The sequence below is a fragment of the Perissodus microlepis genome, chromosome 7 (genome assembly GCF_051167445.1).
Source record: "Perissodus microlepis isolate ML-2025 ecotype Zambia chromosome 7, ASM5116744v1, whole genome shotgun sequence".
In the NCBI taxonomy this organism is placed as follows: domain Eukaryota; kingdom Metazoa; phylum Chordata; class Actinopteri; order Cichliformes; family Cichlidae; genus Perissodus; species Perissodus microlepis.
In genome coordinates, this window is record NC_140467.1 from 64113609 (window position 1) to 64139486 (window position 25878).

Here is a 25878-nt window from a genome sequence, read left to right on the forward strand (position 1 = left end):
AGCCAAAGAACAAACACACATTTCACTAGAAACTACGACCGCATATCACCGTAAATACTACATATCACCGTAAATACTACATAATACCATAAATACTACATAATACCGTAAGTACTACCTCACACCGTGTTACTTACTGATCATTAAAACTGTGATAAACACACCAAAGGTTTTAGAAAGATTCGGGTTGATTTCTGTGTACATGAAAACACACGTAATTTTTTATTGGCTGTAAACTTTTTCTTTTTATTCTTCTTCAGACAAAAGTTTCTTACTAAAACATGATGCAGGCACATGTGAACCGACCGCCTTTCAAACTCTTCCAGGCTTTGACATCAAAATTCATTAAATTACAACAAAACAGGGTACATAAGTGTTCACCCTCATCCCGACACACACACACACACACACACACAAGTTCATGTTGGACCATCTTCAGGATGGGAGGAGGCAGCCAGAACGAGGCTCCAGACGGTCAGTAGTTGGCCCTGAGCCGGCGGTTCTCCTCCCTCAGCCTCTCGATCTCCTCCACCAGAGACTCGTTGACGGAGTATTTCTCTATCAGACTGTGGATCTCAGTCTGAAACACAAACACAGAATCATAAAAAACCAGAAAGTCACATCTGACCATCAGAGGAAAGCTTGGACGAATCTGTCGTACCAACTGGATGTAAAACTGTCGGATCATCTCCACCTGGAGGTTGATGATGTCTTTGTGACAGGCGTTCCTGAGGAGGAGAAGCTTGTTCATGTCCCGCTGCCATAAAAACTCAAAAACACCAAATCAATCCGCCTCTGAAAATAGTCCCCACAAAAAGGCTAGCTGATTTTTCTCTGAAGAGAGGTCAGAGGTCAGACTGACCTGAACTCCTCCAGAGTTTCGTGGATCATGTTCTGGATGAAGTGGATCTGCAGGGAGGTGAGGGGAGCAGCTCCGGCCTGTCCAACCACGTCGGCGATGTTCTGAGAGAGAGACGAGGAAACGGCAGCCGACAGAGCCGGACCTGAAGGCAGAGGAAACATTGGAATCTCCCACACAAGCAGCTGACCCTGAACTCAGCGTCCAATTCACAAGCCTATTCCTACAGAGTCCCACAAACAGTGAACTAACCACGGTGATATCGGACCTTAGTGGGAATTGAACCCTCGGCCTCAGAACTGCTGCTGCCCGACTCTACCTGCTGCTGCAGAGGTGGTGGGTGGAGCTCCGTGGACAGGTGAGTCGTAGCTCAGGTGAGCCTGAATGCCATTGGCTCTCCGGAGGCTGGGCTCTGGCGTGAAGAAGGGCGGGGCCAGCTGACTGTGATTGGCTGACTGTGACATAGGGGGCGTGGACTGACTCTGTGTCTCCAGACTGGAACAGCTGACTTTGTCAGACTGAGACAGATCAAAGTTCAGTTAGGTGGACCTGCGTTGTCACAGGTGTAGAGGTTAAAGGTTAAAGGTCATCACCTTTCTGGAGTCACACAGTTCTCCAGCTACAGCGGTGTTTGGCTCCTCCTCTTTGATAGCCGGAGGGGTCTGGAAGACGGACAGCGGGCTGTAGCTCCTCCCCGCCGAGGCTGCGAGCGGCGTTCCCAGTGGCGTCTTCCTGTGAGAGCTGGGACCTGCGTGAGAGTCTGAAGCACAGTGCAGACATTCTTTAACCTCCAGGTGACCTCACCTGGACCTTTAGGCATTTTAAATGGGCGTTGAACTTGAACTCTGACCTTCTCTGACTGGAGAGAAGATGTCCAGGCTGGCCCGGCCTGTTAGCTGCTGACCCTCCCCATCTCTAGACATCACCTCCAAAGTGGTAACTAAGGAAAAAGAAACACAGCGTCAGGATTAGTCCGACGGCAGCGTCGCTTCAAATGCATCTGGTGACCTCCTCTCGTACCCTGTCCTCGTCCAAATGGGGTGTTCGCGGTGGTCCCGTGGGTAAGCGGGTCTGGAAGAAGAAGGAGAGTCACGACTGAAATGGATTCAGTTAGAGGTGATAACAGAGAATGGCTGTGAAGGTTCTCAGCCATCCAGGTCATCGCAGTCAAAGGAGCTTTCAAAGAAAAGCGTCTGGACTTCTTTGAGTTGCTTGAAGACGTTTCACCTTTCATCTGAGAAACGTCTTCAAGCAACTTAAAGAAGTCCAGACGCTTTTCTTTGAAAGCTCCTTTGATAACAGAGAACGCTGCGATTTACAAAAACAAGGCAACGTTAGTGAATGCAGCATCGGATTTCAGCCAATCACAGGCTGCCTCTGACCTTCGCGAGCAGGAGAGAAGATGTCCAGACTGTTTCGTCCCACGCTACTGAACTGCTCCGCCCCCTGCTGGCCTTCAGCTTCCCGACACATCCCGTCCACAGCAGCGCCTCCTGCTGAACACGTGCTGTAATTACGGCTTTATCATCATCAGACAGGACAACCGTGATTGGCCACACTGCCACAGGAGCTTCAAGCTCACAGTTGCCTTATTTATCTGTGTGGGAAAAACAAAACGCGCCCACACACGCGTCCACAGTGACCTACGGCGTGAAACCCACCTGTGTTTGTCACCTGTCTGTTGGGGGCAGGGCCTGTGCTGGCGGTGGGATCTGGTTGGCTGCTGGGGAGCTTGGTGGAGGATCTCTTAGAGCTGGAAGTTTTTGAGGAGCCAATTTTACTGGACTGAGACAAGAAAGAGAGAGAAAAGAACCCTGCAGGTTTATACACTCTGAAGGAAAAATTGATATTATTCCCATCTTCCATCTGAGAGTCCCGAGGATAGTACCTTGTGTTTGCTGGCGTTGCTCTGGAAGCGCAGGCAGGTCACTGAGGTTTTATGGGCCACTGTGATCCTGGTGGGGGCGCTGGAGTTTCTCAGGTCGTACTGGTAGATCTTCCCGTGAGTGGACCCGACCACCAGCCCAGTACCGTCCAGAGTGAAGTCCACAGCTGTCAGAGGACTGTCCACGCGGATGGACCTCAGGACGCTGGAGATGCAGACGAACACGCCGTTAAACACAAAGTGGAACAGATTTTATCCACAGATAAAGAGTGGGCTTCAGCTCATGCTGCTTTCTTATTGATGCTGTGCTTTGGTTCTGGACTGCTGGACAGAAAGTTTTATATTAACATAGGATAAAACACGATGAGACTCATTTTAAAGTCTAGAAGTCTTCTGCAGTCTCCTGAAAGGAAGACAGGTGAAAGACTACACCTCCTCAGAGCCCGGCTCATTCTCAATGAGCTCGAGAGCGCCCTCTATGGAACAGGAGCTCCACAGAGGGCGTAACAGCCTTGTGACCGAGCAGGTCCCGGGACGTCCAGGACAGAGCGATCGGACTCACATCTTGCTGGCGGTGTCGTAGCAGACGATCTTCTTGTCCAGGCCGACGCTGACGACCAGCAGGTCGCTGGTGGGCGAGAAGGCCAGGCCGGAGCCTGGGGCCTTGTGGGCGCCGTCGAACACGTGCAGCTCCTTCTGGGTGTTGGAGTCCCACAGCACCACCGTTCCGCTGTCAGACACGCTGCCCAGCAGGGAGCGCTTCACCGTGGACAACCTCAGGTCGTGGATGGGCTGGAGATCAACAGATTATCAAGCAGTAATACCAAACATTCCTCTGCTGTCTTTTAGTTACAGTCTTTACATACACAGACTCTTACTCTGAACAGAGTGAAGCATAAAAACTGAGCCCCTCCTCCACTCTCTGGTTAACTCTGAGCCTGCAGAGTTCTTCTTTTATTAAAGACTTTATATAACGTGATGAGGTGAGGTAAATAAACTGAAAGCACGCCTCCACCTTTTGGCTGCTCCCTCTTTGTCCTCCTTCACTACAGTCATATCACCAACTCACAGCTCACCTGAGCGGCTGCACATGAACAGCTTCAAAGAAAATCTTTAAAAAAAAAAAACGATATGAAAGTGGAGGTCTGACCTGGTTGCTGCCGTGGCCGAACGGCCTGCTGGACAGGTTGGTGGTCAGACTATGGAGGACTAGGTCGCCGCTGGTGGAGCCGGAGGCGACGTAGCTGTCGTTGGCATTAAAGGACACGCAAGTCACCTCCTCCTTATGGTCCTGAGAGAAAAGGAGGCCATGTTTATCCCGCTCAGAGGTAAAGGAACCCGGAGGTGGCGTGAGGTCCTACCTTGAGGGAGCGGTGCAGTCTCTTGGTCTTCAGGTCCCAGATGTGCACGCAGTGATCGAGACCTCCGCTGACCAGAAACTGAGACGAGGAGCTCAGACACACCCGGGTCTGCTTTTTCTGAACACAGGTACAAACCAGCACCGTTACACTTCACAGAGGCCGAAGAGCTCTCAGTGAGACACTTACCAGACTGACTCGGCTTTCTAAAACTACACAGCATAACTAAAATCTTTAGTTTCCCTCTTTTCCCTGAAACCTAAACTTCACTAAAACACCTGGGAGAACAGCTGGTATCATATTTCTAAAGCTCAGTGTTTTGGGAACTGAAGGAGAATTTGGACCCAGAGACAAACAATAACGTCTCAGGCTTTATTCTTCTTTTACCCCTCTGCAGTCTTTAAAGAGCTGAGACTCACCCCGTCGGCCAGCTCCACCACCGGCACAGGAGTCGACTTGAGGCTGGAAACGACCAGCTTGTCCCCACTGCTGCTGGCGCTGACCAGGTACTGGTCTGAGAGAACTGGTCAAGGCTGATTCACAGATCTAAAGGTGATTTATGCTGCTCACTCTGACAGGGCAGCTCTGCATGATTCACAGTTTAAAATAAGCTTTCTTTGTCTCATACTGTTCATGACCTGTCTGAAAGAAGCTGCTTTAGCTCCTCCCCCTTTAAGACATTTGTATTGTGATTGGCTGCCCCTTGAAATTAAACCGCCAACTGAGATCATAAACTCATCAGGAAGTGCTTACTGAGCTCAGGGTGACCAAAGGTGTGTATACAATCAGACAGAGGAGTCGCCCCCTGCTGGACATGACAAAGACAGCAGATTTCCATCTTTCATATCCAGGCTGTGGTGACTTAGTGACAGCAGGATACTGTTGGAGCTCCAGCAGGCCTGAGCGACAGGGTGGCTTGTGCTGTGTGGGTTAAACTGCTCCACTGGCGCCATGGAAACCGCATCCCAGATCTTCACGCAGTCTCCGGTGGACACCAGCCGTGTCACCTCCTCCATGGTAACAGCTGGAGAAAATAAACACATGCACAGAGAGTTGTATCCTCGCAGGCCGTCACTGTTAGTTTTACAGCTCATCATTGCTTTTGTCAAACTTGCACAAACAACATAATTGTAAAGTTTTCCATTAAACAATGATCAGATCTACATGACTATAGAAGGGAAAGGAAAAAACAGCGATATAAACACAGGAAGATGGATCGGATTTACTTTTTACTTTTTGGCTTTTAGAAACCGACAAAGCCAAAAAATGTGCATGTCTACTTTTCCCACTGAATTCAAAACTAGATTCTATTTAATTTATTTTCGATTGTGTTTATTTCCTTTACTGTTCAGCGCTCTGAAACCTGGTTTTAAAAAGTCTTATAGGAATGTGTTGAAAAGCTGGTGCAGTAACTCCAAGTATCAGGCAGTAAAAGTACACAGTGCTGAAGTATTTCTGTGAAACCTTCTATCGGATGTTCGTAGTTTTTTGGTCTCTGTTGTAGTTTTTCTACACAGTTAACTGCAGGCAGACGGACACGTAAAGCTGAGTCTGACGCCTGTGAGGACTTTTAACGGCTCGCAGGCTGTTTTTGGTCCCTCAAACAGAAATTTTATCGACTTTGTTCCGTTAACTTGAACCTGCAGCTACAGGTAGCTCATGCTAACCGACTAACAGCTTGACGGCTTTAAAGTTAACAAATAGTCGCGAGGCGAGCGGAAACTGCCGGGAATGTTTTCGCCTGACCCTCAGAGTCTGTAAGATTAACTATACTTACCCAGAAAGAGTTTTTAATCACCGAAAAGTCGAAACTGAGTTTGTTTTGGAGGCGCCCGCAGCCAATGAACCGCCACTACGGAACACCAGGAGGGACAAACGGTGGAAACGGGATCGTACTTCCTGTGTTTGTGTTAAAGTCTAATCGAAATGTACTAAATATACAATATCAAACCAACAATTAAAGAAAAACACAGAATAAAATAAAAAATAAATTTTTGTTATATTTTATATGAAGAAAATAGGCATATAAAAAAGTGGCTTTATGAAGAAAAATAAAACAAAAACAAGTTTAGTAAATATTAGTGATGGGATTTCCGGCTCTTTTTAGAGAACCGACTCTTCCGGCTCGACTCACTAAAACGACCCGACTCTTTCGGCTCCTAACCGGCTCTTCAGGTTGTTTTGTTGCTTTAATTAAATTATTATTAACAACAATATGAAATTATGCACAAAAGGAATTACTAATGTAAAAAATGTTGTTTTATTTATATATGTTTATATATGTTTATATATAAATATATATAAACGTAAAAACTCCAAAACACGTAAAAACCCCATAGCACGTACAAACACCGAAGCACGTACAAACTCCAAAACACGTACAAAACACAACACAAGTGCTCCAGGATGCTAGTGGCAGTGTTGAGCTTTTGTTACCTAGTGGCTACACAAGCCAGCAAGTACCAACGACCTGATTTGGTGTGTGGTAGTAACAGGTAAATGAACTTTTTTAAAAAAAAAATTATTTGAATATATATGAGTGCTTGTGTATAAATACACAAACAATACACATATGCTTTCAATTGTGTAATTTAAGTGATCTGCTCTGTTTTGGAAGTTCAGTTAACGCTAGAAATGTGCTTTGGAGTTTGTAAGTGCTTTGTCTGTAGGGGCCACCGTAAATATACTTTTATTTATTCACTCCACATAAAATGTGATAAATAAATCATATAATACAAAAACCAACTATTTACATTTTAAACTTTTAACTATTTAAATTTTCAGCTTTTTCCTTTTAAACAAATTTAAAGGGAAACAACACAAAACACTACAAACCACAGCACAATTAAATATAAATTAAAATATGAAAACAAAAAGAACATGCACATTCTCTGTCATATGGACCTGCATGAATAAACTTTCTGAAAATAGTTGTGGATGATTACTATACCTTTTCTAATGTGACGTTGTTGTTCCTGGCTCTCTTTCTCTCTCTCTCCCTCCCGCTCTGTTCCTGTGCTACTGCGAGTGTAACTACCGCCCCTCCCCCCTCTGCCCAGCGCAAGCACAAGGCTCGCGTGCGGAGTGAAGCAGGAAAAAAGTGCGAAAGAGAGAGTATGGAAGCCCGTTTCCGCCACTAAATAAAAACAAAACAGCTAGTATCCATAACTCGAAATTTCGAGTTATTTTCTCGAAATTTCGACTTATTAACTCGAAATTTCGAGAAAACTAACTCGAAATTTCGAGAAATATAACTCAAAATTTCGAGTTACTTTTCTCAAAATTTCGAGTTAGCTCTGCCAATCAAAAATATACGTGAATGAGGTCGCTTTCTTGTTACCCGGAAGCATATGGCGCAGAGGAACGCGCACTCAAAAACGGATCCCAACAAACTGGCGCTTTCGCGAGTACGTTTGCTGATAGTAACACCATGTGATTCAGCTAATAACACAGGGATTTCATCATTTGTGAAGCCAGGCTGAAAACACTCAGCAATCTGTGCATTCACGACTGGATGTAATACCGGTAGCTTAGCTGTAGCATTTGTAGCTGAGGGCTTCAGCTTCCGGGTAACGAGGAAATGACGTCATTCACGTAGATTACTGATTGGCAGCGCTAACTCGAAATTTCGAGTTACTTTTCTCAAAATTTTGAGTTAATAAATCGAAATTTCGAGTTAACATGTCGAAATTTCGAGAAAGTAACTCGGAATTTCGAGAAAATAACTCGGAATTTTGAGAAAATAACTCGGAATTTCGAGAAAATAACTCGAAATTTTGAGTTATGGATCCTTTTTTTTTTTTTTTAGTGGCGGAAACGGGCTTCCATAAGAGAGAGAGGGTGAGATAATGAAAAAAAAAACCACGGCTCACGTCGTTCACTTCAAAGAGCCGGCTCTAAGAGCCGTTTCGTTCGCGAACAACACATCACTAGTAAATATAAGTTTCTACCGCATAATTATAGTATTATTATGAAATTCTTAAATGTTTTGGAATTATCTTAATTACTGATACCCTTGTAGTTTATTGTATTTTTATTGTATATATTGTATAATTTATTGTTTAAAAAAGGCCAATAAAAAAATCGCTCAAAAAAAATTCAATATGATCAAACCATAGAAAATGTAAAAAAAATAAATAAATACACAAAAAGGAGCTTGAATTTTTTTTAAAAAGATATATAGAAATTTTAAATTGAATTTTTAAAAAAGCAGAAAAAACAGAAAAATTTGAAAGGAATACAGTAAAAATGAAAATAAAATATTAGTAAAAAATTATATACTAAAATAAATTATTCAAGTAAAACAAACAACAAATGTAATTTGGTAAACTGGCTTCATATGCAAAATATTTCAAATTCAGCAAAGAAAAAACAATAGTGTATTCAAGACGTTTCGGCAGTATTATACCCCATAATTGTATTACTATCATGAAATCTTTAACGTATTTCATTGTAATTTATTTACTAAAATCATTGTAATTTATTGTGTAAACACAACCTATAAAAAACATTCATTTATATAAAAAATACAACATGACCAAAAAACAACTAATTGAAGTGAAAAATAAATAAATACAGCAGAACAAAAACTAAACATACTATAGTGTATTTCAGAAATTTCGACAGTATTTTTTATTTTAGTATTTACTACTCGTCTTAACAATGTTCATGTCAAAGTTTCCGCCACTAAAAAAAATTGCCATTCATAAAATTTCAGGTTCGAAAAATCTCAAAGTTTTCACTTCATTCAAAATGTCAAGTTGTTAACGCTAGTTCCTCAGAAGTTTGAGTTAGTAAGTTGCAATTTGAAGATACATAGTTTGAAGTTTTGTGATAATAGCCTGATAACTCAAACTTCTGATTACCAAGAAAATGTTTTGTTTCGTTATTTTTCTGCCAGTGGCTTAAACAATCATCCATACAGTGGAAGAATAAAATGGTGGGAGCTGCAGTTACACACATTCACCTATGAGGGGCAAACTTGTGTTCCAGCTATTCGTGGAGTCTACCACTATAGAAGCAAGAGAAGAAGAAGTCTCCCGCCCCATCCGCCTGTTGGTTTTAAACCGAGGCGGGACGGTGCTCGGTTCACTGCGGTCCGCGGATTTCAGGCAGGAGTGTCGGCTTACTGTAAAACCCGCTGCCAACATGGTGAGGACAAAAGCCGATAGTGTGCCCGGATCATACAGAAAAGGTACGGCAACAAGTTAAAGGCATTCAATCAGAATTTAGGTCTTTAAAGCTTGTTTGTAGAAGAACACGTCTGTTTTGTAAGGTAGTCTGGCTGGCAGGCGGCGCTGAGCCAAAGCTGGTAAAATCATACAAATGTAGTCTCGAAGAAGAGTAGTTAACGTATTATATTTATTTTTTACACTAAAATAATTGAAATTTAACTGTCAGCTGAAGTTTGTGTGTAAATCCACCGCACGGCTTCCTAAAATCAGCCTCCCGCCAACACGGAGGCTGGTCTGCTGCCCTCTCGGGTTCTCCGGGAGAGGCGAAGATATTTAAATTAAAACATTTAATTGTCGTTTTATCATCTGAGTCAAACGTTCTACCTTAATGTTCTCATTCATCTCACGAGGTGTCATCTTTAATGACCCTTTCCCAAAGTTTGTACGACGTTTACTGCAAACTGGCGCCAGTTTTGAGCGCCGCGGTGCGTCTTTGTGCGCACGCCTCACAAAAGTCCATTCGCATATTAAATAATTAACGCGTCTCTCTTTACCATAGATGCCACGCGTGTTACCGTCCATAATGGATGCATGTTTATTAAGTTCTGGTGAATTTGGCTTACATTTCTTCCAACACCCAACGGATAAGAATTAAAATTTAGACCTGCTCTGCTTCCTTAAAGACCCAGTTTAAATAGCAGTGAACTGCTCTCATTCACTCTGCAGCTATTTTAGGTTTTTAACAAGCTTTCTTTGAACTTTTATTTAACATTCTGCAAATGAGACTTTACTCTCTTTACGTTCATTTGGCTCAGCTTTGGTCCTCGGTGAACTTCTACTGGTTTCTTACTGGATCCTTCATAATCAGCTGGTTTCATGTATTTCATTTGCAGCTGTTGCAGCTTCTGCCCCCCGGAAGTCTCTGGGTGCCAGTTCATCCAACGCCGCCTCCAGCAGCCAGTCCTCCACACCTGGTCAGTCCTAGTTTCACCACACACACACACACACACACTTCACGTACTGAGGCTGCTGTGATTGTTGTAACTTGCAGCAAAGACCAAATACGCCGGTGGGAACCCTGTGTGTCCTCGTCCCACCCCGACCTGGCAGAAGGGCATCGGGGACTTTTTTGGCGGTCCCCCCAGGAAGATAGAGAAGGAGAACAGGCGGCCCCAGGAGGTGGAGGATGATGAAGAGGCCGGAGGCAGCGGGATGTCAAAAGCCAGCAGGAAGTATGTGTTGTGCTTTATTTTAAACCTCTTCAGGGAACTTGCGTCCCACCTCCCAAACTCCTTTTAAAACACACACAAAATGAGAGATGAAGCTCAGCCGAGGTTTGCTGCTGTGTGGTGAGCCGTTAGTTTCACCTCAGATTATTTCAGTGTGGAGCTGTACCTGCTGCTGTGATACGTGGGCCAGGCTAGTTTGATCCGCTAAAACACCAGCTGGGTGAGATGACGGGGGAAACATTTGAATGAATGCTGTATGAAACGGAGGCCAGTGTCAACGGGAGCTGATGCTTTCCCATACCCAAAGAGCGTGATCCAGAGTTTGGATTGGCATGAAGCTTTATATGATCACTTATGGATCAGGAACCTCTCTGTTCAGAGGCCGGTTTCTGAGGGTTCACCGGAAACCTTCAGCAGAGTCTGCAGCTATCAAATGTAAAAACGCAGAGATGGAGTGCTTTTATTTTGAAAAATGAAAGTATTTTAACTCTGCAGGTTTGTTTTAAAAATTATATTCCCTCATGTTCATTGAATTAAAGCAAACGGCATCAAGTGGTACCAGGAAACTCAATGTCCAGTTTATTAGGAACACCTGTAGCCATGCTTCTCAGCTGATTTTTGTCCCAAAAACACCTCAAATACAGCAGCTGACAATAATCGGATTATTTCTTTTCCTCAAATCGTTGCTTTTATAGCTTCAGACTCGCCTGTCTGGACTGATCTGCAGCTCCTTGTAGGTCTTGAAAGTCATTAAAAGTTAAAAACTCATATTAAATAGTTTTAAATTGATCAAAAGTGAGACAGCTGAGACTGTTTGGTTCAAACATGGGCGAGTAACTGATTGCTGCATGGATGATGCTAAAATCTGAGGAGAGGCCTCAAACTCGCTGCTGACGCCGCTCGACTGAATGACAGATTTTATTTATTCAGGACGTGGCGTTTATGTTCCAGCGCCCTGTGGGAAGTTTGACGCTGATGTTGATCAGTTTGGTTTTTGTCCGCAGAGCCCGGCCGCTGCCCGCTGAGGATGAGTACGACGACTGAAGCCTGGATCGGTCCGACTGCTGATGTACATCTGTATATAAATTCTGCTCAATTCACGTTGTATAGTTCAATGTTTTTTTACCTACAGAATGTCTGTTTGAGATCATCTGGATTTTGTCTTTTTTACTAATAAAACTTGACTGAAAACAACATGGCCGTCTTTGGATGAGGACACTGACTCGAACAGTCCAAAACTGAGCTTTTATTTATTCTGTCAAGATACAGATCAATGCTCCTGATTAATCAGTTTGATTAATAAAAATCAGATTCCTACAAAACCAGAACACAAACTTTAAACACAGCTCTTCTTTGTCTCCTCTTCATCACTGTTCGCGATTGAAGCCGAGGAACGATCAGCGTTCTCAGGTTAACGGTGCAAGGACTGTGAGTCCGTCCATGTCCAGCTCCACAGAGTGGACGCTGAAGTCTCCCAGACCCTGAAACACACCAGAAACCATCAAAACAGGACAGATGGTCAGGAATTACTCTGTTCCGCCAAAGCAGCTTAGCATGATTCACAGTTTGGAATAATCCTCCTGTATCACACGGCCCTTAGAAAACAAGACAATTTAGCTCCTCCCACCTTAGGCTTTTTTTTTTTTTTAAGCTTTCTCTTTCTGATTAGACGCCTCTGTGACATCATCCAGAGTCAAGAGTAGAAAATAAACTGTCTAGATCAGTCCACACTGAGCTCATTATAAACTTTGTTTTACAGGAGCAGCTCTGACATGTTTTGAACTCAAGATTTTAAACCTGAATTAAGCTTTAAAACTAATGACAGGGTTTATTTGAGGCCCCAGTGGGTTGTGAAGTCATCTTTCCTGACTAAAGGTCAAAGGTCAACTGCTTTTGTAAAAGCTTTGCTGAACAAACCGTCCCGTCTCCTGTAAAGAGAACCTGTGAATGTGTGGGTTTATTAAAGCTGAGCGACATCAAACGGAGACATGTTGGACTCGCTGCTCCGCCGTGTGGTTCAAAGTGGTATTACATGACTGTACAGCGTAGCACTGACTCAGGTCTTGTATTTATGTTTGTTCTATTCATAGAATAGAATAAATTTGACCTCTGACCCTGACCAATTCTTACCGGCATGTTGTTGAGGACCTGCAGCACCGCCTCCCGCTGTCGGGGCTCTCGAGTCAGCAAGTAAAGGAAGCCGCCGCCTCCGGCCCCGGCCAGACTCTGGCCCAGGACCAGCGGCCTCAGGGCCTCCATCATAGCGCGCACTGACGCTGGCTCGCAGCCCGGGGCCATCAGCTTCTTCTGCTGCCATGAGCGGTCCAGACACTCCCCCAGCCTGGACAGAGAACCTGTAGAGGAAGTGGTCATTTAGCCTTTCTGAAACCCACTGACGTTGGGCACACTGCATTCTGGGAAATGTAGGAAATGTCCCACTGAAGCGGCTCACCATCCACGCAAGCCCGAGCACACTCCTCTGAATTACACACCAGCTGCTGGGCGTTCTGCACCATCGACGGCAGGCGGCTGTACCAGCTGCGGACCACATCCTGCATGCAGGACACACATCATCATCACCATCTTCATCTCAGCAGCTTTATCCTAACCCTGAAGGCTCTCTGTTACTCGGAGTCTTGTCACATTCGCTCTGCTTGTTTTTACCTTGACGAGTTTCACTTTTCTCCTCTTTTACTTCATGAATCGACTTTTGTTTTTAACTTTTTAACATGAAAGAGGAGCTGAGAGTGGAGCAGACAGGAAAGAAAGGAGAGCCCACTCCAACAGATCCACCTCCACCCTCGCCTGCACCTCCATCCCCCTCAGGAGAGAGATGTGCAGACTCCGGCCAGGCAAAGCTGCTGCCCCTGATGGCTCCGCCTTCATAGATTCTGGAGACAGGAAACCTCAACCCGCCATCTGAAGCTGCTGCAGTTTGTCTGCCAGCCCTGTATCAGTGTGGAGGATGCCACCACCATCATCATCATCATCATCGTCATTATTGTGATGTCTGATCAGTCCTGGGAACAAAGACGTGCAGCTAGACAACCCGACAGGTGGACCGCAGTCTGAGCAGCACAGGTGATTTCCAGCCTCCAGGTACATGCAGCAGGATGATTACAGGAGGGTGGAGGACAGATGTGAGCTTAACCATCCTACGGCTGGACTTCAGGAAGCAGGCTCCTTCCCCCTCTCTCCCCCGTCAGTGGGTGAGGAGTGCTCCTAACCTGTCTTTAAAACTCCTGAGGAGCTGCACGTCGTGGTGCTGCCAGTGTTTTTTAAGCAGCAGAATTAAGGAGCGTGCTCGTACACAGAGAGCGTCTCATTGGTTGATCCTGAAAGTACCCACCTGCAGCAGATTTCGGGCCAGCCGGGTCTTCCCGGTGTAGACCAGCAGGAGGTGCTGCTCCAGAGCAAGCGAGAACTCCTCAGGAAGACTGAGACGCTCCACCTGCACCTGCAGGGGGAGGGATGCTCTGGATCGACCCACCTTTACTCCGCCTACCAGACCGCCCACCTGATCCTGCCAGCCTCCACCTGCAGGAGGAGGAGGAGGAAGATGAGAAGGAGCAGGAGAAGGTGTTTAGTGATGAAGGGCGTGACAAACCTGTGGTAAGAATCTGCTCCAGGTACAAAACGGCGTGGATCAGGGAGTCCGTGTCGTAGGTTCGCCTGGTACACCTGTACACCGCGGCCAACAGCGCCCCCGCCAGGATGCTGCTGGTACCTGCAGAAAGAGGACCAATCAAAGTGCTGAACTCCTCCATCACCTACAAGCTCTGTTTCCTGTTTCTCACCCAATCCCGATCCTGTCGGCAGCTCCGACCAGCTGTGGAGCTCCACCCCTCCTCCCCACCGCTCCATCAGCTGATGCCCCAGAGGATGCTGGGAGGTCAGGGACACCAGCCCACTACAGACACACACCGCCTTCAGCAGCGCTCCTGTAACACACAGACACACACAGTCAGCTTCCCACTTCCTTCCTGTTGTCCCAGTTTAGCCGGTAAACGATGTACCGGGAGCGTGAGGCTGACTGTAATCCTTCAGGTCATCCAGGCTGTCGCACGCCGTCTCCGTGGAAATCCCACTGCTCCGCCCTCCAGTGTAGCTGACCAGCAGGAGGCGGGGCTCGGAGATGCGACGTGCTCTAGCACCAATAGGACGCTTCCCGTCGACCTTCACCGCAACGTTTGTGACGGAGCCCCCGTGCTCGAATGCGATTGGTGGAGTGTCACTCCAGCCGCCTGAAACACAGATACAGGGTCAGCGTCTAAAGGACCAACTGCCCCTGAATGCACCATGAACCTTTATCCAATAACCTGCTAAATCCAGCCTAGCTGGACACTCCACTTCCTGCCACTGTCCAAGGGGCTGGACTTTGCCCTGTCCAATGGAGATGAATCTCTGAGATGACATCACAGCCTTCCGTAACAGCACCTGTCCGGCGCCTTCGTAGTGCCGCGCCGCCCGCACCAGCAGATCAGGCCTGTGGGAGGCAGCAACACCCAATGCGTTTACCATCGTTATATCAGCCAGACCATGTGACACAAACAGTGCAGCGCCCACCTGCTGAGCCAGTGCTGCCGCTGCACGGTGAGTGCGTGGACTCCGCCCCTCAGGTCACCCTCCTCCAACATGGCGTAGGCGGAGCTCCAGGCTTCATTAGCCGCTGGCCCGCTCCTCAGACCTCCCTGCCCGCCGGCCATGCACACCAACACGTCCGCGATGCAGGAGAGACAGCGGGCAGCCACGCCCAGATCTGCTCCGAGCTCCACCCCCTGCTCATTGCTCCCTGCAGCGACTGAAAACAAACTAGAATGACCAAAGGAACCTCAGCAAGTTTCCTGAAACTGGCCAATCAGAAAACGTATTTGATACACAGAAGGAGGAGCCAAAACTGCCTGTTTCTATGGTCCCATCATAGAGGAGCGGACACTCACTGCTGTCCAGAGCTTCCAGCAGCGCCCCCTGCTGGCCTCCCAGCACAGCGGCCCTGAAGCAAGGCAGCAGGCAGACGTCCGAGCGCCCCCTCAGGGCGTCGGCCACACGCCGCCTTCCCACCAGGAACAGCAGCTCCTCCCTTCGCTTTAGCTCCGTCTCCTGGTGGGTGAGCAACAGCACCTCCTTCAAAGAAAGCCTCCACGCCTCCCTCCACCCTCCCAGGCAGCCGCCCCCCCCCAGCAGCCAGGCCACGCCTCCCTCTAGACCCACAGCACCTCCTCTGGGGTGGAGGACTGGGAAGAGGCGAGCCTCCAGGAGGGAGCGCCGTTCTCCTCGAACCCACAGCTCCTCCGACCTGAGGACACGCACAGAGACACAACCACACGCATGTGACATTTGTGGAGGTCAGGAGGTCAACGATGTCATTAATATGACTAACATACTGACATAAAAACAAAAGCTTTCCATCCAGAAGATGCGCATGTCTCAGCTCAAACTACATCAAACAGATGAAGTGTAACTGTTTCTGAACTAAAACCTGAAGCTGTGCAGCCGAGGACACGACGTGAGTGTTGGGAGGAGGAGGAGGGAAAGATGAAGCACATCTGGTCAGGTGGGAATTCTTTTACCTCCACAGTTGTAGTTCTTTCTTGATTAGACTAATCAATCATATTTTTGTATTTTTTAATTCTTTTATTTTATTTTTTTTTATAAATCTCAGCATTTCCTGTATGTATTTCCAATTAATTTCCAGTGTTGAACAAGCATAAATTATGAATTTTTTAATGAGGCTTTTATTGTGAAGTTCTTCATATTCAGGAGAACTTTATTTCACTTAAATTCAGTTTCATTTACATAAAATGTAAATGATGGTGATGGCAGCTACATTGTAACTGACAGAGGCGAGGCTGCCGGACACTGGCGCCACCAGTAGGCAGCGGGGGAAGTGTCTTGCCCAAGGACACAACGACCGAGACTGTCCAAGCCGGGGTTCGAACCGGCAACCTTCCGATTAAAAGACGAATTCCCAACTCTTGAGCCACGATCGCCCCACATTTTAAGATAAAGAACGGCTCGGGGGGGGCAGCCGTTTAAGGGACCGGCTGTGGGTGAGAGGTGCTGAGTCTTACTGTATTCCCGTCCTGCTGTAGAAGTTGTTCCACGTCTGGTTGAGGAAGGAAGCGTTGCTGTCGTCAGAGGAGATCTGAGGAAGAGGAGGAGACATCAGATAACACTGGAACGCCACATACGCCCTGAGGAGGAGGCGGCGCAGGAGAATATAAAGATCTCCTGTGTTTTACCTCCAGGTCGTCGTGCGCTCCCATCACCGTGTAGACGTACAGCTGCAGCTCCCCCAGCTCAATCCGATGTCCCTGGATGATGATGTCACTGCTGAGAGGCAGGAGCCGGACACTTGGTGAGGTCGACAGCTCGAGACCCGACAGCAGACAGCCTGTTGGGACGTCCAGAGGACCCTGACGGTCAGACGGTGGAAATGTTGACACGTTGTCTCCATAAAAACACTGACTTCCTGCTTCTGATCTAACATGTCTGGAGAAACATGCAGTGTGGAAATACTAGACTCAGCTCTCAGGAGAGTGCAGTCAGAATACAGTCTGGGTCTGAAACTCCTCCCCACCTGTAGGTGGCAGTGTTGCACCACTGCTCCTGCAGCCACGGAAACGGCTCCCTCCAAAACGCTATTGATCACCCGACCTCCTTTGCTCAACGCGTCCTCGTTCTGATGAAACAGGAAGTGGAGCAGAGTTAAAAGCTTGTTGATCAATCAACAATGGAGGCCTGACCTCTGGTGGCCACAACATGAACTGCAGTCATCGCTGAGCTTGCGTGACATTTGTCTCACTAAATGAACCCTCCGCGAATTTTCCGCTGATGATCAAATCTGTGGAAATAAGCTGTCGTCCTTCAGTCAGAAATCATCCCACATCACGTATGGAGGGTCGAGAGAATAAACAATTCAAAATATGAAGTCGTTTTATTTTGAAAACTTATTATTTTGCAGTTCAGAGAGATCCTAGATAATGGTCGTGTCCAAATTCATGGGCTGCATCCTCCTGAGGACCCGGCCTTTGCGGTCTACGTGGGCCGGGTCCTCAGAAGGTCGGGTAGGCCGGAAGTAAACGGCCGTGAAATTGGACGGTCTACCCTTCAGATTAGCGTCACCGCTGTCTCGAGCCGTCTGCTCCTTGCTATCTAAGATATAACAGGACACTGGCGTAAACTCTCGACTGTCTCATACTTCTGTTTAATCAGTTTTCTGTTTGACGTTTAGTCAGCTGTGTAAAAACCAAGGAGGAACCCACCCGGGGGATTAATAAAGTTTTATTTTATCTAATCTAATCACTATAATCTCAGCCAAACCGATTTACTCACGAACAAACAAAACACTGAAAAAAGCCCAACAATAACATTTCTGGGTTGTCTAAGTGACTTATATATTACGTTTAACCCGAGCAGCGAAAGTCCGCGGTGATCTGAAAATGATGTGCCGGGAGTTGTGCCGCATCAGTGACCCTCGAGCTCCCGGCTCGCTATCGAGCTGGTGGGTAGCAGACGTCTCCGAACACGTGGAAGAACTTTTGCAAATATGCGATATCTTGATAAACCGAGCAGATATTTGATGTTTACACAGCTACTTTCTCGCCTGAAAATATGTTAAAAGTTTATTTTGTGACCCAGAAAGATTAGTATGAGTAATTTTAAAACTTAGTAGCGGCCGCCATTGTTGGAAACTGGAGTTTGGCTGGGCCGCGCTATGAATTCTGGGATATGGTAGGCCACGAAGGACACACCCGACCCATCCTTCAAATTCGGGGAAAAGGAGGACGCATTTGTCGGCTGCATTCGGAGGAGTCTACGAATTTGGACAGCCTTCGGCGCGTCGCTGTGACGTAATCGGTCTACAAATGCGGCCTCAGGAGGAAGCAGCCCATGAATTTGGACACGACAAATATCCTGGACACCGGGTATCCCAGAATGCATTTCAAATGAAGTCACAGGTGCATATGTACTGTCCCTTTAAATAAAAACATTAAAAGAAAAGACGCTTGGGACACACAGCAGGACAGAGACCGTGACATAATTCATCAAACTGTAAAATAACTACATGTTTTTACAAAACTTCGTAATGTAGTTTAATTAATTAACGACACATTTAAGCAATTAACATATAAAAATATTTTAATGTGTTTAACATGTATTTCCAGTTTGAATGAATTCACTTGTCATTTTCTGATGCATTTATTTCATTTTGACAACATAGGGAAGCTGGAGTCGGGGAAGCGCTTAGTTTCTCACATGACCACAAAAACAAGCACCAATTATACAATTATTCATAAACTGTACATAAAGGATGGAGGCAGGAACAATCACCTGGATATGCGAGAGCGTGTTTCTCCCCGTCCAATCGCGGCTCAGTCGGTCGACATGCGCCTTCCCAGACAGAGTCAGGTAGTCGTAGCGACCGCCGGGGACGTACACTGTGAAACGAGGACATGTCAGCAGGCAATGGCGGCATAAAGAAAGAGCGAACGGAGGAGGCGGAGAAACTGACCCAGACTCAGCGGAGCTCCTCTCAGGATCCTCCACAGCTCTGCCCTGCCGCTCCTCACCACCGCCCCCTGCAGCCCGACCGCTGAACTGCAGCCGGCTCGCTCCTCGCTCACAAACTGATCCCGAGTCAGATCCGAGCAGAGACACTTTAACACGTCCAGGAAGAGAGACACCTGAGGAGGAACCACAGCGAGGAGTCACATCAGCATCCACCAGGAAACAACTCGGGAATCTTTATCGCTCCAGCTCGTGCCGCTGCTTTTAAATATGGACGACAGGACGTTAAATACAGCCGGCCATCTGTCGGAGCAGGTAACTCTGTAACGCCTTGAACGCAGCACGTCTCGTCGTGTGAGGGCCCCATCGTCACGCGTGATGGATCTGAACTTTCTACGGTTAGATGTCTAGTAGCCATGACGATGACTGCGACTCACCCGACAAACAAAAGTCGTTACAAAAAGACCAACATCGTCTCCACGGTGATTCACGCCGCTCAGTGTCGATGTTTCAAACCGGGATTTTGATCTCGGGTAAACGAGTACAGGTCAGAGGTCATGTTAGTCCTGTGGGCGGGACTCACAGTCACACACTTTATAAAATCAGCATCGTAACTCAAACTTTAGATGTTTTGTTAAAACTCATATTTCTCGATTTAGTGAAAGGATTTTTTTTTACTTTATCATAATTTTTATTGGAACTCGTAATTGTGACTTTTAATTTTTAATTACAAATCATTTCACTTCATTTTTACACAAATATAATATCATATATAATATTTTGATCTATTTTTTGAAGATCACATCAATGCTTGGGTTTTGGACTTTCATAGTTTCATGTATCATATATTTGGGGTTTAATTTCATATATTTAATTTATTTTAATCCAAAAAACATTTTTTTCTTTCCATTACACAACTTCAGCAACTTTCTCGTATTTATCTTTTTTTTCCACTTGAAATTCTGATCCTTCATCATGACATCTCCAAGTCTTAGTTCTCTTCCAGACCAACTTCCCTGGATGACAAATACACGTACCTGGAGGGGCGGAGCTCCAGAGTCCAGCCCCAGGTAAGTGCAGCCGTCCAGAGGCGGCGTGACGTGAGTCTGCAGTAACTTCTCAGACACGGACCTGCTGAAGAAGACCGGACCCGACACCTGCAGACACACACCTCACCATGAGCATAAACCAACATCTGCAGAGTGATTATTAAACACAAAGGCTCAAAATGACATTAAAAAAAAAAATCACAATTATATTAAAATGATTAAAAGAGTAAAATGATCAGTCTTAAAGTATTCGGCCGTGGAGAATCTGTCAGTGACTTTGTGATGTCTTTCAGTTTGAGCCTAAATGGCTTCTCCTGGAGAATTAAAAGGTGTGTTTGATTTGAGCTAGAAGACGCACCAGTGGCACTTTCCCATCAGGCATTGCAGCGCGCTGGATCTGCTCTTTGGTTCCTCGATAGATGATGTCTCTGACTCGTCCCTGACGGAAAACAACATTTAAATATTAAAAAGAGAAAAGAGGAGAGCACGTGGAAAAAAGGTGTGAATGAACTAAGTGAGCACCTGTGAGTCGGACAGGTAGACCCCATGATTGGCTGCATAGGTGATGTCACCAGGTAACGCCAAAACCCGAACACCTGAGAATCCGTCCCAGGACAAACCTGACCAACACGAAAGCGTGACGAGGAGGAGGGGGATGGTTCGATTAAATTCATGACGTTTCCAGGATCACCGGGGCTTCGACCCTCTCACTGTGCTCTACCAGCATGCAGTAGTACTGTATGTGTGCACTGAGAGAACTGTGTGTGGCACACTTACCAAAGTCAGGAGGGACGGCGAGGATCATGTCGGTGCTGCAGACCCAAACACCGGGAGGAGAACCGGGACAGATCTGAACGAAAACACAACAGTGTTCAGCGATTCAAGGCAAACTGAAGTGGCCCCGACACACAACCCTGCAGCATCCCACGTTTAAAGGGTCTTTCTGGGGACGGTGTGGAAGCTCACCTGGTTGCTGAGGCGGTCCAGCAGCAGATCCAGACAGCAGACTGGAGCCTGGACCTTCTGATCCGGCTTCTCTTCGGGAAGCCAGCAGAACGCTCGGCTGCAGGAGCTCCAGGGAAAGTCCCGACCCTGAGGACCGATCGGAAAAATCAGCCGCGGCACAAAAACATCAGAGAGGCGCTGCTGTCTGACTCACCGTGTGGAGGATGAGGATGTAAGCGTCATCCAGGACGTCGGCAGTCACCACCTGAGAGAAAAACAGGTGATCGCATAAAGGACATGTGACAGTTTGTCTCCTGTTGCAGTGGGAGGAGCTAAAGCAGCACGTTTCAGACTGAGACACAGCTAAGACCAAGGAGGATTATTCTAAACTGAGAATCACGCAGAGAGAAATGATCAGAGGAGATCATGTGCTTTCTAGTTCAAAACAACGGGCACATCTTTGGGTTGTCTGGTGTTTGCAGGGTTGTGGTCACTAAGGATCAGGTGAAGGAGAGCGGCTGAGGACTCACTGTGTGCCCGGCTCTGCTGCTCAGGTGCTCCGCGGCCACCAGCAGAGCGTTCAGCGTTGCCCCGCCGCTGCCCAGCGGCTCCTGGCGGTCCCTGACGGTCAAAACCAACGCACCTGCAGAGAGGACACCCCGCTGCTGCCTCAGCTCCAGCTCTGATGGACACACAAAAGTAGAAGTGAGATCATAACAAAGCCAAACTCTCACTGCAAGCAGGAACATTTCCAAAACAAACCTCTTTGGAAGGAGTCTATAAACTGAGTGGGTGTCGCATGATTTTAGAGCAAACAGCTGCACCTCAGTGGCTCTACTGCAGCTCAGATTTATCCAACACAGCTCGGACGCTGCTGTTGGAAAGGTTTAGATCAGCTGACTGAGATCAATACACTATCATTGAACTATGACCAAGCTAATTTTAGGATATTTGGCAACAGGCAAAAAATAACATTTTATGTATGGCAATAAATCATCAGCGACACAACCTCGACAAAGTCACTGTCTGTTCCTAGTAAACTGGCACTATCAGTGTCCACCAGCGCTGACAGGGCCAGAGTAGGCGACATTTCCTTCGGGATTGATAAAGTATTTCTGATTTTGATTCTGATTGAAGGAAATTTAAAACTGCTGGCTAAGGGTAAACGTAAATTCAGTAAAATCATAATTCACGTCGGCAGTAATGACACCCGGTTACGCCAATCAGAGGTCACTAAAATCAATATCGAATCGGTGTGTAACTTTGCTAAAACAATGTCGGACTCTGTAGTTTTCTCTGGTCCCCTCCCCAATCAGACCAGGAGTGACATGTTTAGCCGCATGTTCTCCTTAAATTGCTGGCTGTCTGAGTGGTGTCCCAGAAACGATGTGGGCTTCATAGATAATTGGCAAACCTTCTGGAGGAAACCTGGTCTTGTTAGGAGAGACGGCATCCATCCCACTTTGGATGGAGCAGCTCTCATTTCTAGAAATATGGACAAATTTATTAAACCCCCCAAAATATGACTATCCAGAGTTGGGACCAGGAAGCAGAGTTGCAGTCTTACACGCCTCTCTGCAGCTTCTCTCCTCCTGCTACCCCCCCAAAAACCCATCTCCATAGAGACTGTGTCAGCTTCCAAAAAGACAAAAAACAAACTAAAAACCAGCAACAAACAACTTAAACATAAACAATCACAAAGAAAGAACAATACAGTATCCACATCTGAACCAAAGAGTAAAACAGTGAAATGTGGATTATTAAATATTAGGTCTCTCTCCTCCAAGTCTCTGTTAGTACATGACTTAATAATTGACCAACAAATTGATTTACTCTGCCTTACAGAAACCTGGTTGCAGCAGGATGATTATGTTAGTTTAAATGAATCAACACCCCCGAGTCATTCTAACTACCAGAAACCTCGAAGCACAGGCCGAGGGGGAGGTGTGGCAGCAATTTTTCACACCAGCCTATTAATTAATGAAAGACCAAGACAGACTTTTAATTCATTTGAAAGCCTGATGCTTAACATTGTCCACCCCAGCTGTGAAACTCAGAAACCAGTCTTACTTGTTATCATCTATCGTCCACCTGGGCCTTACACAGAGTTTCTGTCTGATTTCTCAGACTTTATATCTAATTTAGTTCTGAGCTCAAATAAAATAATTATTGTGGGTGATTTTAACATCCATGTAGATGCTAAAAATGACAGCCTCAACATGGCATTTAGTCTGTTATTAGACTCAATTGGCTTCTCTCAAAATGTAAAAGAACCCACCCACCACTTTAATCACACTCTAGATCTTGTTTTAACATATGGCATAGAAACTGAACATTTAACAGTGTTTCCTGAAAACCCTCTCCTGTCTGATCATTTCCTGATAACATTTACATTTACAATAATTGATTACACAGCGGTGGAGAGTAGATTTTATCAAAGTAGATGTCTTTCTGAAAGCGCTGTAACTAAGTTTAAGAATATAATCCACCCACTGTTATCATCTTCAATGCCCTGTACCAACACAGAGCAGAGCAGCTATCTGAACGCTACCCCAACAGAGGTCGATTATCTTGTTAATAATTTCACCTCCTCACTACGTACGACTCTGGATACTGTAGCTCCTGTGAAAACTAAGGTCTCTAATCAGAAGTACCTGACTCCGTGGTATAATTCTCAAACACGTACCCTAAAGCAGATGACTCGTAAGCTGGAGAGGAAATGGCGTGTCACAAATTTAGAGGATCATCATTTAGCCTGGAGAAATAGTTTGCTGCTTTATAAGAAAGCCCTCCGCAAAGCCAGAACATCTTACTATTCATCACTGATTGAAGAAAATAAGAACAACCCCAGGTTTCTCTTCAGCTCTGTAGCCAGGCTGACAAACAGTCAGAGCTCTGTTGAGCCAACCATCCCTTTAACGTTAACTAGTAATGACTTCATGAACTTCTTCACAAATAACATTTTAACCATTAGAGAAAAAATTACCAGTAATCATCCCACAGATGTAATATTATCTACAGCTACTCTTAGTACCATTGATGTTAAGTTAGACTCTTTTTCTCCAATTGATCTTTCTGAGTTAACTTCAATAATTACTTCCTCCAAACCATCAACGTGTCTTTTAGACCCCATTCCTACAAAACTGCTCAAAGAAGTCCTGCCATTAATTAATGCTTCGATCTTAAATATGATCAACCTGTCTCTAATAATCGGCTATGTACCACAGGCCTTCAAGCTGGCTGTAGTTAAACCTTTACTCAAAAAGCATCTCTAGACCCAGCAGTCTTAGCTAATTATAGGCCAATCTCCAACCTTCCTTTCATATCAAACATCCTTGAAAGAGTAGTTGTCAAACAGCTAACAGATCATCTGCAGAGGAATGGTTTATTTGAAGAGTTTCAGTCAGGTTTCAGAGCTCATCACAGCACAGAAACAGCTTTAGTGAAGGTTACAAATGATCTTCTTATGGCCTCTGACAGTGGACTCATCTCTGTGCTTGTCCTGCTAGACCTCAGTGCAGCGTTCGATACTGTCGACCATAATATCCTATTAGAGCGATTAGAACATGCTGTAGGTGTTACAGGTACTGCACTGCAGTGGTTTGTATCATATCTATCTAATAGACTCCAGTTTGTGCATGTAAATGGAGAGTCCTCTTCACACACTGAGGTTAATTATGGAGTTCCACAGGGTTCAGTGCTAGGACCAATTCTGTTTACATTATACATGCTTCCCTTAGGCAGCATCATTAGAAGACATAGCAAACATTTTCACTGCTATGCAGATGACACCCAGCTCTATCTGTCCATGAAGCCAGATAACACACACCAATGAGTTAAACTGCAGGAATGTCTTAAAGACATAAAGACCTGGATGGCCGCTAACTTTCTGCTTCTTAATTCAGATCAAACTGAGGTTATTGTACTCGGCCCTGAAAATCTTAGTAATATGGTATCTAAGCAGATTCATACTCTGGATGGCATTACCTTGGCCTCCAGTAACACTGTGAGGAACCTTGGAGTCATTTTTGACCAGGACATGTCCTTCAACGCACATATTAAACAAATATGTAAGACTGCTTTCTTCCATTTGTGCAACATCTCTAAAGTTAGTCCTAATAAACTGGCGTCATCAGTGTCCACCAGCGCCCCCTCAGTGTAACTCAAGCTCAAAGAGCATGTACTGCGCGCATGCGCCTCACCTCTCTGGAACGCGTAAACGCTGTCTTTATGCTGGCACGTCAGCACCACCACGGTCCACCGGAACCCGCAGCTCTCCGACATCCTCACACGGTCACAGCTAACCCGGGCTAACCCAGGCTATCACAGCAGCTACTGCACGGCTCACTGCCGCCGGAGGGGCGGGGCTAGCCAGACCTGTTCCGGTTAAACAGGTGTCCGTGAAGGATCACCTGAGGCTGAAACCTTCAGGCTGAAACGTCTGAAGCGGCTTTTATGGTACAGGCACAGGTCAGCCCTGCGAGAGTATCCGGTCCAACCCGTTTGAGGAGTTGGTCGCACTAAAACACCCGTTTCCTCTCTGCGACCGCCATCTGCAATTCTGCGCTGTTTGACCGCCCGGGCTTCCGTAGGCAGCAACCTGTAGTGCTTGGTTTCAGCACTGGAACCTCCCGGTGCGGCGGTTACTTTTAATGATACAGGCAATAGAAGTTGAAAGAAAAAACCAAAAACCCCACTAGTGTATAATATTTCAAAGAAAAAAAAAAAAAAAGTAAAACTTGGAGTAAATAAAACACTTTAAACCGCGGGACACCCCGGAGTAAAAACCGAGCACCCGTTTTAATCCAAACCCTCTAAACAATTCAAGATATCAAAAGATATAAAAAAAAAAAAAAAAAAAAACACTC

General features: G+C 46.0%; 3 protein-coding genes across 5 annotated transcripts; 1 reads left to right on the forward strand and 2 right to left on the reverse strand.

Annotated features, from left to right (window-relative positions):
• Positions 1 to 27: 27 nt before the first annotated feature.
• nedd1 (NEDD1 gamma-tubulin ring complex targeting factor) lies at positions 28 to 5979 on the reverse strand. Of its 3 annotated transcripts, none has more exons than XM_084936636.1 (16): positions 5880 to 5979; positions 4983 to 5126; positions 4522 to 4616; positions 4106 to 4222; positions 3895 to 4035; positions 3307 to 3536; positions 2748 to 2949; positions 2521 to 2644; positions 2242 to 2355; positions 1880 to 1930; positions 1710 to 1799; positions 1453 to 1619; positions 1179 to 1377; positions 863 to 1004; positions 662 to 728; positions 31 to 580 (listed from the first exon to the last, which is right to left on the reverse strand). In XM_084936636.1, the coding sequence occupies exons 2-16, from the start codon at positions 5116 to 5118 to the stop codon at positions 476 to 478; spliced, it is 1980 nt and encodes a 659-aa protein (XP_084792762.1). In that variant the 5' UTR covers positions 5119 to 5126; positions 5880 to 5979; the 3' UTR covers positions 31 to 475. The 3 variants fall into 3 exon arrangements, with proteins under 3 accessions (XP_084792764.1, XP_084792762.1, XP_084792763.1); XM_084936637.1 differs by having other exon boundaries at positions 36 to 580; positions 2242 to 2352; XM_084936638.1 differs by lacking the exon at positions 1880 to 1930 and having other exon boundaries at positions 28 to 580.
• A 3167-nt stretch (positions 5980 to 9146) lies between these two features.
• Positions 9147 to 11722, forward strand: pclaf (PCNA clamp associated factor). The gene is made up of 4 exons (XM_084936648.1): positions 9147 to 9296; positions 10170 to 10250; positions 10328 to 10508; positions 11510 to 11722. Exons 1-4 carry the CDS (start codon positions 9251 to 9253, stop codon positions 11547 to 11549), a joined length of 348 nt encoding a protein of 115 aa, XP_084792774.1. The 5' UTR covers positions 9147 to 9250; the 3' UTR covers positions 11550 to 11722.
• Positions 11723 to 11731: 9 nt separating this feature from the next.
• On the reverse strand, positions 11732 to 25617 carry fcsk (fucose kinase). The gene is made up of 23 exons (XM_084936646.1): positions 25213 to 25617; positions 21541 to 21692; positions 21225 to 21275; positions 21032 to 21157; positions 20843 to 20915; positions 20588 to 20685; positions 20424 to 20504; positions 20054 to 20173; positions 19021 to 19192; positions 18840 to 18946; positions 17086 to 17187; positions 16748 to 16921; positions 16577 to 16650; positions 15446 to 15801; positions 15072 to 15306; positions 14825 to 14991; positions 14522 to 14749; positions 14303 to 14446; positions 14113 to 14232; positions 13855 to 14042; positions 12958 to 13057; positions 12636 to 12859; positions 11732 to 11986 (listed from the first exon to the last, which is right to left on the reverse strand). The coding sequence occupies exons 1-23, from the start codon at positions 25292 to 25294 to the stop codon at positions 11912 to 11914; spliced, it is 3249 nt and encodes a 1082-aa protein (XP_084792772.1). The 5' UTR covers positions 25295 to 25617; the 3' UTR covers positions 11732 to 11911.
• Positions 25618 to 25878: the final 261 nt, after the last annotated feature.